General features: G+C 40.5%; 1 protein-coding gene across 1 annotated transcript in view; it reads left to right on the forward strand.

Annotated features, from left to right (window-relative positions):
• Positions 1–1,727: 1,727 nt before the first annotated feature.
• The window catches only part of LOC141790719 (protein crumbs homolog 2-like), a 54,241-nt gene continuing 41,585 nt past the window's right edge, over positions 1,728–14,383 (forward strand). The window contains exon 1 of the mRNA XM_074670774.1: positions 1,728–1,931. Within this exon, the coding sequence (XP_074526875.1) occupies positions 1,862–1,931 (70 nt within the window). The 5' untranslated portion in view covers positions 1,728–1,861. The remainder of the gene's footprint in view (positions 1,932–14,383) is intronic.

The raw sequence follows: 14,383 nt of genomic DNA on the forward strand, positions 1-14,383 counted from the left end.
TGCACATCATCAATAGCATAACGAATTAATGCAGTGACCTCAACTGTTTTCATATACTCAATTGTTTCAATATTAGATTTATGATATATAGCTGTGAATAGATTCATTGAGGTCTACTTTTACGAGTTCTGAGGTGAATGTAGGGATGGGTATCGAGAACCAGTTCCTGTCAAGAACTGATAAGAAATGGTTCAATACATTCACATCCTTAGCCTTTATGCTTGATGATTTTATGGTTGATTATTTACATTATGCTAGATCAGCTGAACCTTAGCTCAGCGGGTGGATAAAAATTTTCCCCAAAAAATCAGATTCAGGATTTTCTGCTTAAAGTTTGACCGAAGAACTTCAAACACAAAGAAATGCATATTACTGTACCGCACCATGTTCAGTATATTCAACATGTTATACATCTCCCAATGGACCAAAAACCATATAGAAAAAACAGCGCCATCTTATTGCTATCATAGGGAATTGTTAATATACGCTAGCAGGCAGCAAACATTGTGAAAAAATTGGTTTTAAACAAGAATTTTACCTTTCATTGCAAAATCATATCATAGTTACTCTTTAATAACAATACTGGAATCTCCAAATATCAAAAGACAAACAGGTAAATGTTTTCCAACAGGAAGAGAAAAATAAAGTTACGGCAGGCTCATGGCTCAAAGCAAAGCTACAACCACAGAGACACTTTCAGGAACAGATCCAGAAAATTCTGGGTGAAGAGAGCACTGCTGTTCAGCTGTCAGTCCAATATGCGACAGCTTGTCCCAGAGCTGGACCGGCTTCTGTGAAAGAAAGTTAATAAGGTGTTTTTAGATAACAAAATTCATCTATTTTCATGTAAATATAGGTAATTGTTAGTGTATCTTTTATTTTTATTTTATGATTATTTAATTTGTTTTTATTGATGATATTTCTCTTTTTGTTTTTAATATGTGTTTTTGCTTGTTGATTTGTTTTTCAATCCTTTAATTTGAACAGTGTTTTTGGCAACATGTTTTCTTCCAAAAGATAAATAAATAATAAAAAAAAAAACCTTAATGAAAATGAAGCTTATTTGATGTTTGAATTTTGAAAATTGATATGAGATTGTTTTACTTATTTCTATGCAATTTCATTATTAATAATTATAACGATGTTTATATATATATATATATATATATATATATATATATATATATATATATATATATATATATATATATATATATATATATATATATATATATATATATATTTAAACAGGGTCCCTGATTCACAAATGTAATGAAACATGACTTCAATCTGGAAAGAGGACTCTGGACCTCAGTGCTGTACCTGAGCATGCTTGTGAGTCCAAGCACAAAAAAACATACAAACCAACAAACCACATCAACAAAAATCTTGATTACAATGTACAATGATTTTAGCATTGCATGTTTTTTACATTATTTAAACAGGATTTTTTTTTCTGACATTAGTGTTGAAATGAATGTGTGAACAGAGAAACTTTTGGAAACACTGTCATATAAAGCATGTTAACTCAGGTGACAGAGGGTCATAGAGTCCAGTCCAGCACTCCACCCCATGTCTTACCCCCCTCACGCTCTGCTGGGGTGATTACTCTGCTTTACTCTGCTTGGTCCCCAGAGGCTCTCACACACTCACTCACACACACACTCCAAAACACACGCTCACACACACTCTCAAGCCCAGAGTCCCAGTGGTCTGGCATGGAGGTGCTGGTGCTCCCTCTCAGTGGATAAGTTTGATCGGCGTGGATGGAGCGCAGCGTGCTGCTGCTGCTGCTGCTGCTGCTGCGTGGACTCACAGCGTTGTTCGGCTCTGACTGTAAACTTCATCTGACTGCCTGAAGATGGAGTTTGGGAGACTTTGGTCCAGACATCAGAGGACGCTGCTGCTCACCATGATGATGTTCAAACTGGGTAAGAGTGCACCATGCGCACTTCAGAAACATGAGGAGGAGTGTGTGAGCAGCCTGTTTACAACATGAGTGAACATCATGAACATGTGTTGATACGTGGACTCAGAGTGGGTTTAGTTTTGTAGTTTGTTTGATTTTAAAGGTACACTGCACAAAAACTGAAATCCTATCAAGTTTTTTTTCAAAAATCTTATTTCAAGTAAAAAAAAAAAAAAAAGTCTTGTTATACTTAATATAAGCCACATTCATCTTGTCAGTCCAGAAAAAGTTTTTTGTTTAAAGTTATCTAAAGACAAAAATGAGGTCTGAATCACTTTTAACAAGTAAAAAAATCTGCTTATGGACTAAAATAATGTCTTAGTACAAGTAACTTTTCTCTTGTTCCATTGGCAGATTTTTTAAACTTATTTCAAGCAATTCAGACCTAATTTTTGTCTAAATAACTTGAAACTTTTTGTTTCTGGACTGGTCAGGTGAATATGGCTCATATTAAGTCTAAAAGGACATGTTCTACTGAAATCTAGACAAAAACACTGATAAAATTTCAGGGTTTTTTGTGTATACGAATGAAAATCCTCCAGGAGAGCAAAGGAATCCAATTTGATGCTGCGTTCAGGTAAAAATATAAGTGTTTTTCAACAAAATTAGAGAAATATGGGACTCAGACTGCACTTTATTTTGAAAATAATGATGTGCAAAATAGCAATGTAATGCTGTTCAAAAGGCATCCAGAGTAAGAGCTTTGAATGTTAAATAACTTTAGTATTATGAAACAATTTAACGTTTTTAAAAAGTTCAGTAATTGCCTAAAAATGTGAAGTGATGAGTGCACAAGTCACAAACTGACAACAGCAACTTTCATGCAAATGAGCATGTTGCAGACTTTTCCTTGCATTATAACTCTGCTTACATGACGATACAAGCAAGTATGTGGTTTTGCATTCACATAATTGTATATAAGTAACAAATAAATCAGATTTGAGTATAAAATTTTAAAAAAAACAAACAAACAAAAAAAGAGTTAACTTCTAAAAAGGTATAAACTGCAATGTTGTTGCAAAAAATAAAGAACAAAATTCACAATAGTGTTTCTTTTTTAATTTATTAGATTTTATCAATGAAAAAAAAATGACTCAAACGGAAAGCAAATCTTCATAATTCTTTAGTTTCAGTGTTTTTTTTTAGATCATGAATGTATTACACACACTTTAGCCTGACTTTAGTGTTTACATCTCCCTGATTCCCATCAGATAATGAACTAATTAAACAGGATCTAAGTGCCTGCTGTGTGTGTGTGTGTGTGTGTGTGTGTGTGTGTGTGTGTGTGTGTGTGTGTGTGTGTGTGTGTGTGTCTTGCTCGACCCCTGCACCTTATGAATCCCCGTTGACCCATTTTTCCCGCGACCTCAGTTTGTGTGGAGCGTCTGTGGCTGCTTTAAACGGAGGCCGAGCGGAGGCAGGGATTGGCTGCTGGTGGCATTGTTAAGGATCTCCATGGTAACGAGCTTAGCGTCCGGCTGCACTGCTGCACAGCTTTTTTGTCTGGGCTTTGAATGGAGAGGAGGGGGTTGATGGGTATTAAGAAGGAGCATGGCAAGAGGCCTGGCACTGTTGGCTCTGAAAGACAGAGGAGCAAACAGACGACAGAGGATGAGGGGGAAAGACGACGGCTAATGACTCAAGGACGACTTCCTGAAAGGCACAGGACAGGACGGTCCTGATGGACTCTGAGAGAAAGGGGAGAGGTGAAAAAAGGACAGGGCTTTAATTGGAAAAGGGCCCAAAGGATGCAGACCACTAGCTTCAGTGACAACAGCAGCTTCAGTGAAGAAGAAAGAGCATCTTTGGAGCTTTAAAGAGCTGTCATCTCCAGGTGATTCACACAGAGATGAGGGAACAGGCTCTCAGTGGAGCTGTGCTTTAATAAAGGAAGATTTATTCTAGAAAGATCACAAACATTGTGAGGAGGAGGAGACCTGTTGCTCTTAGTTCCAGAAAAGCTGACACTTCATTTATACAGACCCAGTTCCCAACAAATGTTATTCCAAGATTCTTCTGTAAAAACATCAGCAGGTCCGAACCTGGTACAGCAACAACCAGAGGATTCAACAGAGAGACAAAAGCACTCAGGGACTCCCAGAAAGTTAATAACATTAAAGTATGTAGTGACAGACATAAGAGAGGAAAACAGGAGCTCAGTGTGTCAGTCTGAGACTCTCGCAGCATCACTAAGACCTGGTCCAGACCTGATCCAGCTCTCACTATAAGCTTTACAGTCCAGAAAAATGTCTTGTTTCAAGTTTCAAACAAAAATGAGGTCTGAATTGCTCAACAAGTTTTATAAAAATCTGACAATGGAACAAGAAACAAGTTACTTGTATAAAGACATTATTCTAGTTTCAAGCAAAATTTTCTCATTCCACAGGCAGATTTTTTTTTACTTGTTCTAAGCAATTGAGACCTAATTTTTTGTCTTTAAATAACTTGAAACAAGACATTCTTCCAGACTGATCAGTTGAACGTGGCTCATATCGAGTATGATGAAACCATTTTTACTGAAAACACAACAAAAAATACTTGATAAGATTTCATTTTTTTTTGCACTGTAGCACATACAATAGTTATATATATGTTATATGACATGAAAAGATATAACTTCAATTAACCCTCTTAGTAAGGGGCTGTTTACACGACATCGGTTTTAGGGTAAAATGCAAAAGTTTTGTTGTATTTCAGCCCCGCGTTCGCACAGAAACGGCGTTTCAGCCAACCTAAAGCGCAAACTTTTGAAACCAGCCTCCAGAGTGGGATTTTTCTGAAACACTGCCGACACCGTTGCCGTGTAAACAGTAAGCCGGCGTTTTTCAGTGGAAACACTGATGTCACACTCCTCTTCGCGCGAGCGCATACAACAGTCCAAGAGTACCGTTGTTACGATCATCACAAACTACCGTGTTGTGCTTGTGCTGCTGAATCTGCTGAATCTCCTGACTGTCTTTAACAAAATGTTCATCTGTTGCTCCACTTCTGCTCTTAGTATTCACCAATACACCAGATGATCGGCCATACTCTGCTTCAGTGGAGATCTACCAAAAGCTGCTTCTGGACAAGACAGTTATAGCACCATCTACAGGCCTGGCAATGCTTACTACAGTGTTTTCAGTCCCTTAGAGTATCCGTGTAAACACAGATTTTTTTTCACTGCATTTTAGCGTCATGTTGTCATGTAAACGGACATAAGAGAAATCAGCTGGTGCAGCCATATTGGAAGTATGCTACAGGGTACTCATCAGTCATGTGAGCTCAGCTGTGCCTCTGATTGGGCGAACTAGGGGTCTTAATATCTTATAAACTGCTGAGTTAGAAATAAATCCATTGTGTGCCAAAAGTGAAATTAGTGATTCAGAAAGGAGACCTTTTTTTAACCAGGCTGTGAATAGGCTTTTAAATCATGTACTTTTTTTTTTTTTTTGGCCGGGTGTGTATGTGATTTTTGGTCTTTCTGCAGTCAGCCTCATGCAGTTTTATTTTGAAGAAGATGCTTTTATTTTGAAATAACCTGTGCTTTACAGCACTGAATGGAGCAAAGAGAGAAAGAGACAGTGCTTACGTATTACAAGGTGTGAAGATTGTGACCTCCTGTAGATAACACACAGCCAACAAGTTTTCACAGAGTGTTTGTGAAAAAAGCTGCAAATAAATCAGTGAAGAGAAAGACACTTGTGTCTGACGCTGATTGTAGGGAACTACAGAGGCCATCACCTGCATCCAGATATAGGGGGGATGGCGCTGTTGATGAAATATAGCGATTAAAAAAACGCTCTACCAGATGGTTGAATGGTCGTTTTTGTAAGAGTGATGAAATTTTTTTTTTTTTATGGTGTGCTTCAACACAGAAAGATCTGGGGTATTTGTTTTAGTGTGAGTACGTTCAGTTAAGAGTGACAGCTTTAATTTCCAGTTAAATTACACTAAAACATGGTCTTTGGTAGCAAATGAAGAGGGTGTGGTGCCTCAAAGCAACAGAGAAGAGAAATAACATCTTGATGAATTCACCACCTTAAGAGAGCTTGGCAATGCCATGGACTGTGGAGTACATCGAAGTAGTTGCAGTGATGTCATTGTGTGGTTGCTGATGCAGCGTTCCATGGCCTGATTGTCGTCAGCGCCATAGTTGAAATGAAGACTCAGTTTGTCTTTGTTCAGGTTAGGATGAGGTAACAAGGAGGTGGCTACAGGTCAGCCATGTCCATATATGGACTAAACAGTTTTTAGTGCTTCTTAGGCAGTGGCCTCACCTCTGACAGCCAGAGGTCGTCCCTTGGAGAATACACACTCTGAACAAGGGAATTAAAAAAAAAGCCAAGAAATAAACAACTCTTGAAAGATTTCAGCTATGTTTGATGAAATAAGTGTTCAAACAGCTAGCCTGTTAGGGAAAACCAAGAAATGAACTTTTCCTCTGTTTCTGAGGTTAAACAACAGAGTTTAGTTTAAACTTGTTTCTATTCTTCAGGACAGAAGGAGAACTTGTTTTGTTTCATAGGGTTTCTGTTGGGGGGCAGGGGGGGTTTCGTGCCTAAAGACACTTGTTCCTGAAAGTGACGCAGCCTCTGCAGCGGCTCACACAGGACACAAAAGGATGCATGTCTGTGACTCAGTGTGCAACTGTGACTGATTCAGGGAGGATTTGTGCATTTTTTTGCTATAAAGCTGAGCAGCCACCTGCTGTGGGGCCCACGGAGCACAAAGCTGAGCCCGGAGGAGCTGCCAGACCCTTGTGGTGATTCAATAAAATTCCTCAGAGCTGGACTTGTGCGTTAGCCAGGGGCTTCTCTTTCTGCTGTGATTCATGGCGCTGCTGCTTCCTCTGCCCTGCAGCGCGTCTCTGTGGACACTCTGTCAGGCTGTTTGCGTGAGTCCGAGTAAACGCTTTGTCTCACTGTCCGCTCTGGCTCTTACACCTGCCACTGAGGAAAGAGATCCTGTCTCACTGAAGACGTGTCTGACTTATCGAGTCGTTTGAAAATACACTTAATGTCTTTCCACATAGAAAAAGAAGGACAATAAACTCTAAACTCAGACAGCTTTGGACTGTGGTTTGCATGTCAACATGATCTTATTCATGCTCAGCTCTGCTCAGAGATGATCTCTGGTGTCAGTTTTTCTTATGGAGGCTTTGGAAATTAAAAAAAAGAAAAGTTTGTCTTTTTACATCAACTTTGCTCTGGACATTTTCTAAACTTATAAATCAGTCATCAAGTGATGTAGACACCAGCAGCTGGCATGTAAACATGACATTTTTCTAACAGCAGAATAAGGAGGTTGCTATTCAACTTGATATGTAAGACTCAATGCAATAACTACCTGTGGGACCACTCTTTAACATCTACCAGGTGCTGCAGCATGTCAGAGGTGCAAAGCGATGGCAGGTGGTCATCATTCAGCCTGATTCCACCAGATCTGTGTCCGGTCAGCCTCTGCCTCTCTTTTTCACTGCAGAAAAGCTGATAAGTTTCAAAACTAGTGAGCCTTTTGCAGGAAATGGTCAGAATTTATACATTTAAGATCCTGCAGCATGACAGAGCTCAGCCAATGAAACATCATAACTAGTAAAAAAGAATAATAATAATAAAAAAAATGACAGCCAGAGCTAAAAATCAGAATCTGGTGTACCACTTGTGGCTGAGTGAAGTATATCAGTCCCTATTGGAGTTTTTAAACTGGCATACCAGTAAACCACTTGTCTGGAACTGGGTTATTCTGTTTTCTGACTCTTGTGTTTTGTTTTAATGGCAATATAATTTTAGCAAACACAAACAAACACAAGTATTATGTGGCTTTCGGTTTTGTTTTTGTGTTTGTGTCAGAGGAAACAGTGAACATTCTTACGGCCAAACCTTTGCCTTGGTTGTCTTTTCTTGTATAGTGTAAGTTGCAGCCTATTGACCAATTTACAGTCAGTGTCATCAGAAATAGGGGACAGATTAGCAGTGTTTAGCTCCATTCATTCAGACGAGTAAGTGTTCTTTAAACTCTAAATTCAAAGAGTAATCAGCATAAAAATGTCTTGTTGTTCTGTAGTCGGTTGTCAGAAATGATACTGCTCCATGGAGTCAACTTCTATTGAGTTTTGACCGTTACAGAGCAACCGGTGTTTTGAAGCAAAGAGTGACCGTGCTAACTGTTTACCATCAGTCAAGCATGTAGGTAACTGTCATCTGACAGTCACTCGTTAACAGGGACACACTTTACACTGGAACACCAACAGCGTCTGCGGCTTTATTACATGTGTCTTTTTTCTCAACATGAATCGACCAGGTTTGACCCCATCTTAGCAAAATATCAACTGCTGGATTTATGCTCAAAGTGACACTACAGTATATTATCAAACTATTAACCAGACCTATTAGTAATTTCAAAATACAAAACCTTTAAAAATCGAATATACAGTATTTGGTGCGGTTCTCTAACTGGCTCCTTTATTTTGACCCCTGTCTTAATGGTCAGTGTGCTCATCTTTGATTCGGTAGGGTTTCGTATTTATTGGCACAGGTCCATGTCTTTATATTTTACAGTGCAGTGTCCAAGCATCAAGTCAATTGAAACTCTTCTCTGTGGTAGAGGCCTGGATTTCTCCAGTAAAAACGTCTGTCCACTAAGTGTCTGTTTTCCATCCACTCAGTGATTTCTCTGGAGGCTTTGAGTAATTTACTATCTGTCAAATTGTTGTCATTTAGGTAAAACAATGTTCACCAATGCTTCACCAACATTGTACTCTGCAGCACTTCTGTTGTCAAAATGTGCACGCAATCATAACTTTTTAGTCTATTATCAATATTGCAGTAAGCAGTTGATTGGGGTCACACAACTAGCTTTGTTAGCATTAGCCCAGCTTGGCCACCTGCTGTACGCATGTGTTTACCATTAAATCAAAGTTTTTATCTTATCTATTTTTTTTAAGCCATTCTTGTTAAAGACAACTAAAGTCATAAACAGTCAGTAAAAACAAAGTACAACACTCTGATAGAGGCATGCCTTTTTAGAGCAGCACCAGGTGTTAGAAAACTAAACAAGTTGCATAACAATGATGGAGCTGTTATTCCACTTTTCAAACTGGAATATGCCACTAGGGAACCGGCATATACCACTCAGCTGCAAGTGGCAAACCAGGTAACCCTTTTTGCTGTTGGTGCCCCCCCCCCCTTTTTTTTTTTTTTACAACATATGAATATGGAGAGGTTTGAAAACCTGTAGCCCTTTAGTATGAACATTAAACGTTGTGACTTGATATCCATGTTTAAAACATGGGAAAGAACCATACTCCCTCTTTAAGTTGTTACCTTATTTACATGACTCTACGTCCTGAAAGTGCAGCTGGTGAATGTTGACGTACAACAGAGCCAAACTGCACCAGGATATGGATCTAGTATTATCTGTGGTTCAGAATCACTGTCTTCCTAACATGGTGTATGTTTCGCTTTGCACAAACTGTGACGTTACCTGCTCATCACACTTCATCAGTCGTCCCTGTGTTTTACTTTAACATGTTTTCTGTTGCTTGTTGAGACAAAACGAGTTAAATCTTTAAAGAAACACTTCTTGAAATAAGTATTATGACTGATGTAGCAACAGCTCAGCATGTGAACAGACTGCCTGCTCCCCACCTGAAGGATCAGTGATAGTCTCCCTTCAGACTGAACCTTCTGAGCGGACCCTGAGGTCTCTGGAGAGGTCTGATCCTTCCATCCTCTTACCTGCCAACAGTCATCATCTCTGCTCAGTGTTACTGCTGGTACCAGGCGGTGTCAGGGTGTCCGCTCCTCAGGACCATAACCATGATCTATGTGCTGCTCCGGGATGAGTGGGGGTGCTCTGTGAGGAGGAGGAGGGGCCGTTATCAGCTCCCTGGAATGTGTGAGGGGTTGATTGGGTTTAGATGGAGGGGTGAGGAGTGAAGAGACCCCCGCTGTCTCCACTCCCCCTTCTTCATCAGGGTTAAAGAGATAGTGCTGGCTAACGTTAGCGGTCCTGACGGAGCTGAGCAGGTCCAGGGTGAGATCAGGGCTGAGGGCAAACAGAAGAAAAAGAAAAAGGAGTTGAAGATGATCTCACTGAATGTCAGAGTGAGCAGATGGAGGAATTTAAAAACGTGATGTAAGACGGAGGAAATGACACCTCAGAGTGAAACCTCAGCTGAGATAAGGAGCGAGAAGCAGAAAACATTTCACCTTTCCCGTTAAATCTGGGTTGGTTATCACATTCTGTAGGTTTTACTCACTGCAGGGAAGATCTGAAATAGAAAGTATCTCTGTGACTGTATAAACTTCTCTCTCTGAGGAAAAGGAATGCTGAAAAATTTGCCATTACATGCTTGAGGGGCTTGATACTGTATCTGTCTGTAAATGATCAAAACACCCCGTTCTTCAATGAGCATGAGATCCCAATGAGACTAGCTCAGATGATGACATCATCACATAAGGATCTCCAAACTGGTTCATGGCATACTAGAGGGGCCTCAAACACTAAGATCTCCCCATAACTCCACCTCAGACAGGCCTCCAGAGGGCTGGCCAACAGGGATGAACAATTTATTGAATTTGAACTGTCATCACAATGTAATAGAACGCAGTTTTCAAATTGCAAAGGGTGCAATTAAAACACACGTAGTAGTTGAGCCAAAACTATGTTGTTGTTTATATTTCAGAGCTTCAGTTTGTGTTTTGTCCCTGATGAGAGTTCAGTGAGATTTTTATATTTTTGATATTATTTTAGAGATCGTTCAGTCCTTCTGGCCAATCAGAGGGCAGAGGGTTTATTGAGTAGAGAGCCTTAAAGAGACCTCAGCTATAACAAAGCATTTCAGACAGAGGCTGAAAAAAATGATTTCTGAAACATTAGGGTGAGAAAAACATTTTTTTGAGCTGTTAATCATACAAAGCTACTGCGGAGTATGACAAGAACAGAAAAAATGATTTGAAGAAAAAAAAAAAAAAAGGGCACAATACCCCAGAGTCCTGCACGGGTCCAATTTTCAAGATCCGCCCTGCCCTGACCCGGGGACGTACAAACACACCCCCTGAAACGCAAACCCGCGCATCAGCCCCATTAGCTCCGCAACCCGATCCGACTCGTTGAAACACGATCCGTAAAATCACTCATTTTTTTCACGTTTAATGCTTTTAAACTTTTAATCTCTTAAAAGACCTTTACGTGTGTAATAGTAGACTTACTTTCTGTCCAGACTTAAGCAACGCTCAGCAGGTACAACCAATTTACAACTTACTTACATTTTTATTTTATTGTATTTATTATTGTTTTATATTAATTTTGACGTGTCAAACTAAAACCCGCGACCCGACCCGCATGTTATTTTTTCCACCCAGATCCGAACCCGGGAAAAAAAACCCACCCGCAAATCAGCTGTTTTTGTGGGTACCTGTCGGGTACCCAGTGCAGGTCTCTGCAATACCCCTCTTTAATGGTGCAGAACTTTTCTTGCGGTGTTGGAATTCTATTTTAATACCAGACTTAAAAGAACTTTTGGGTCTACAGAAATCTCACATTCTGCATTAAATAAATCAATAAATTCAAAGGTGCAAAACCAACGACAAACAGTATTTACCATGTGCTCTTGGGACCTTAAAGGGCTGCACTTGCAGTTACCAAGTGTGTTTCATTACAGTTTTTCGCAGAATAAAAGTGATATTTCTGAAGTTTCATCCAAGTACAGAGAGTCATCCAAGTTGTTCTCATTATGACTAGATTTGCCCACAACTTGAGTAAAATCTCACCCTGTGACGTTCAATTTGCAGAAGAAGGAAGGAGATCTGTAACCATGGATACCCCAAACATTTAAGGAGCTGAACTGTCATTTGATGGGTGTTACTGTTGTGTCTGATGTTGTCAACAGTCAAAGGCAGAGGTTTGTGCTTTTATTCACTGGTCACTGTTGGCCATGACCACACCAGCTCAGAAGAGACAGGAAGAACACATTAAATGTGTGGCAGTGGATACGTACCAGAGACTGCAGGAAGTATAAAAACTTTTGATCAAAATTTGAGAGTTTTTTTCAAAATTTGGGGGTTTTCATGACCAATTTTAACTGCAGTATTTAGGTTTTGAGCAATTGTATGTGTAGTGGAAATGCAACTACAGACAAAATCTAGACAGAAGTTGGTCTTGTTTGGAGCAAAGTATGAATGAAAGCAGAGTCAGTTTTAAAAGCTTACAGTTTTCACAAACAGACCCTAACAGGTAAAGATTTCATTTTGTTGAATCGCCTTCACTGCATTTCTTCCTAGCTAGGACCTGTCACCAGCATTCACATGAAAACTGAGGAAACAAACAAACATTATCCCCCAGGTTGGGAGAGCTCTCAACGCTGTGAGGAGAGGTGTGAGAGGAGGGCTCTGTGTTAGAGCAGAGGAAGGAAACGAGAGCAACTGTTTGTCAGAGGAAGTGAAAGTGTTAAAGAGGAGGCAGAGGGAAAGGAGGTGATACAAAGAGGATAGAAACACATCACTATACTGATGTTGTCGATAATTTCCTCACCAAGGAGCGAGAGTTTTGATCCACAAAGTTGATATTTTCCAACAGCACGAAGACTCTGCATTTTTAGGGAGAGTTAAGCCCTGTTTCCACCCCACTCATCTTAAGTATGGATCAGTTCAGTTTGGTACAGGTCAGATCGGTAAAGCCTGATCCTGTTTGTGTTTCCACAGCCAACAGTGCCATTCTTGGCATGCGGTGTGTACGCTGGATGCTGATAGCCACATCAGCTACATAACAGTGTGATGACGCAGTTTACCCAGCTAATAAATCCAACAAAGAAGGAAAATGCAACACAGGTTTGTTTTGAGCAGTTTCATGCTGCTTTGTGATGCCATTTTCCAAACAAAAGAAGCGTTATCTTCACAAAGTTGTCCAGAGATTTAAACGTGGCAGGGTTATGTGTTGATCTTTATCACTGCTGTCGCACAGGAAGTGACAATTCTTTCGGCCATCAATGGACTGCAGTGTTTCTAGCTCCACCTTCTGGGGTTGAGTGAGTAGAGCCCTGTTTCCAGTTTGGTTCATCTCGGCTCGTTGCGCATTTTGTTGCGTTTCCACTGACTAATCCTGGAACAGATCCCCAAATAACCAAGACGAGCCATCCCACTTTTTGGAACCCTTCCTTTGGGGTGCCAGACTAAAACCGCGTTTCCACCATGCAGTCCAGTTCGGTTCAGTACGGTTTGGCACGGTTTGGTACTGTTGAGCCTGTTGAGCAGCAGTGTACCCAGCTATTAAATCCAACAAAGAAGATGTGAAAAAAACCTGATACAGTCATCAAAGAGCATAGATGAAGACATGCAGCATTTCGTCCTCTCTGTGATTGTCATGTAGCACTTTGATACAAAGAACAATCAAGCTTTGTTTCAGAGAAGTCTGTGTGCCGCCAGGAGAAATACAGCTGCTGTCGGAGGGTAAGTGATGATTCTTTTGACCAATCAACAGTCTGCAGTGTTGTTGCTCCACCTTCTGAGAGCAGATTGGTTCAGTCTGGCACCCATATGGAAGGGTCCCAAAAAGTGGGATGGCTTGTCTCGGTTATTTGAGGATCTGTCCCGGGATTAGTCAGTGGAAACGGCACAAAATGAGACGAACCGAACCGGTCTGCTTGGTGGAAATGTGGCCCACACAGATCTGATCTCAGAAGTTGGAGCTACAACACTGCAGTCAGTTGATTGGTCGAAAGAATTGTCACTTACCGTGCAACAGTGGCTGCTGTATTTCTCCTGGCGTCACACAGTCTTCACTGAAACAAAACTTGATTGTTCTTTGCAACAAAGAGCTACATGGAAATTACAAAGAAGACAAATTGCTGGATGTCTTTCATCATTGCTCTTTGTTTGTGTCACGTTTGTCTTCTTAGCTGGATTTATTTGCAGGATACACTGTGCCACGCTGCTCTGGCGTCATGCTTTCATGTAACCGATGCGGCTATCGGCGTCCGGGCTTACACGCTGTCTACCACAAGGGGGCACGGTTGGCTGTGGAATCAAACAGGACCAGGCTTAGCCTAGCCAACTGATCCAAACCATACTGATCTAAACCGGACAGCTTGGTACCGGGCTTAGATCTGGCACCCCAACAGGAGGGTACCAAAAAGTGGGACAGTACTGGTCAGTAATGTGGGAACTAGTCCTGGTTTTACAAGGCTTTTGGGTGTGACTAAAATCTGACTGCAAGAGCTAAGATTCATGACTGTCTCCCAAGACCAGACATAGGACTCTGTGGGGCTGGCTGCTGTATTGGTCTTTTCTAAGAAAGGCATCTGCTCTTGGTCTTTTGAAATATTTTTTTAGATTCCCTCTTTGTACACATGGACTAAAATTTGTGGTTTTGGTAGCAGTTTTTCCAAAGAGAAGGGTCATTGTGAAGAAAGTATATATGATAAGATGTCCAAAC

This window comes from Halichoeres trimaculatus, unplaced genomic scaffold, assembly GCF_033239565.1.
Source record: "Halichoeres trimaculatus isolate MK-OKI-2021-1 unplaced genomic scaffold, fHalTri1.1 fHalTri1_scaffold_5, whole genome shotgun sequence".
Lineage (NCBI taxonomy): Eukaryota > Metazoa > Chordata > Actinopteri > Labriformes > Labridae > Halichoeres > Halichoeres trimaculatus.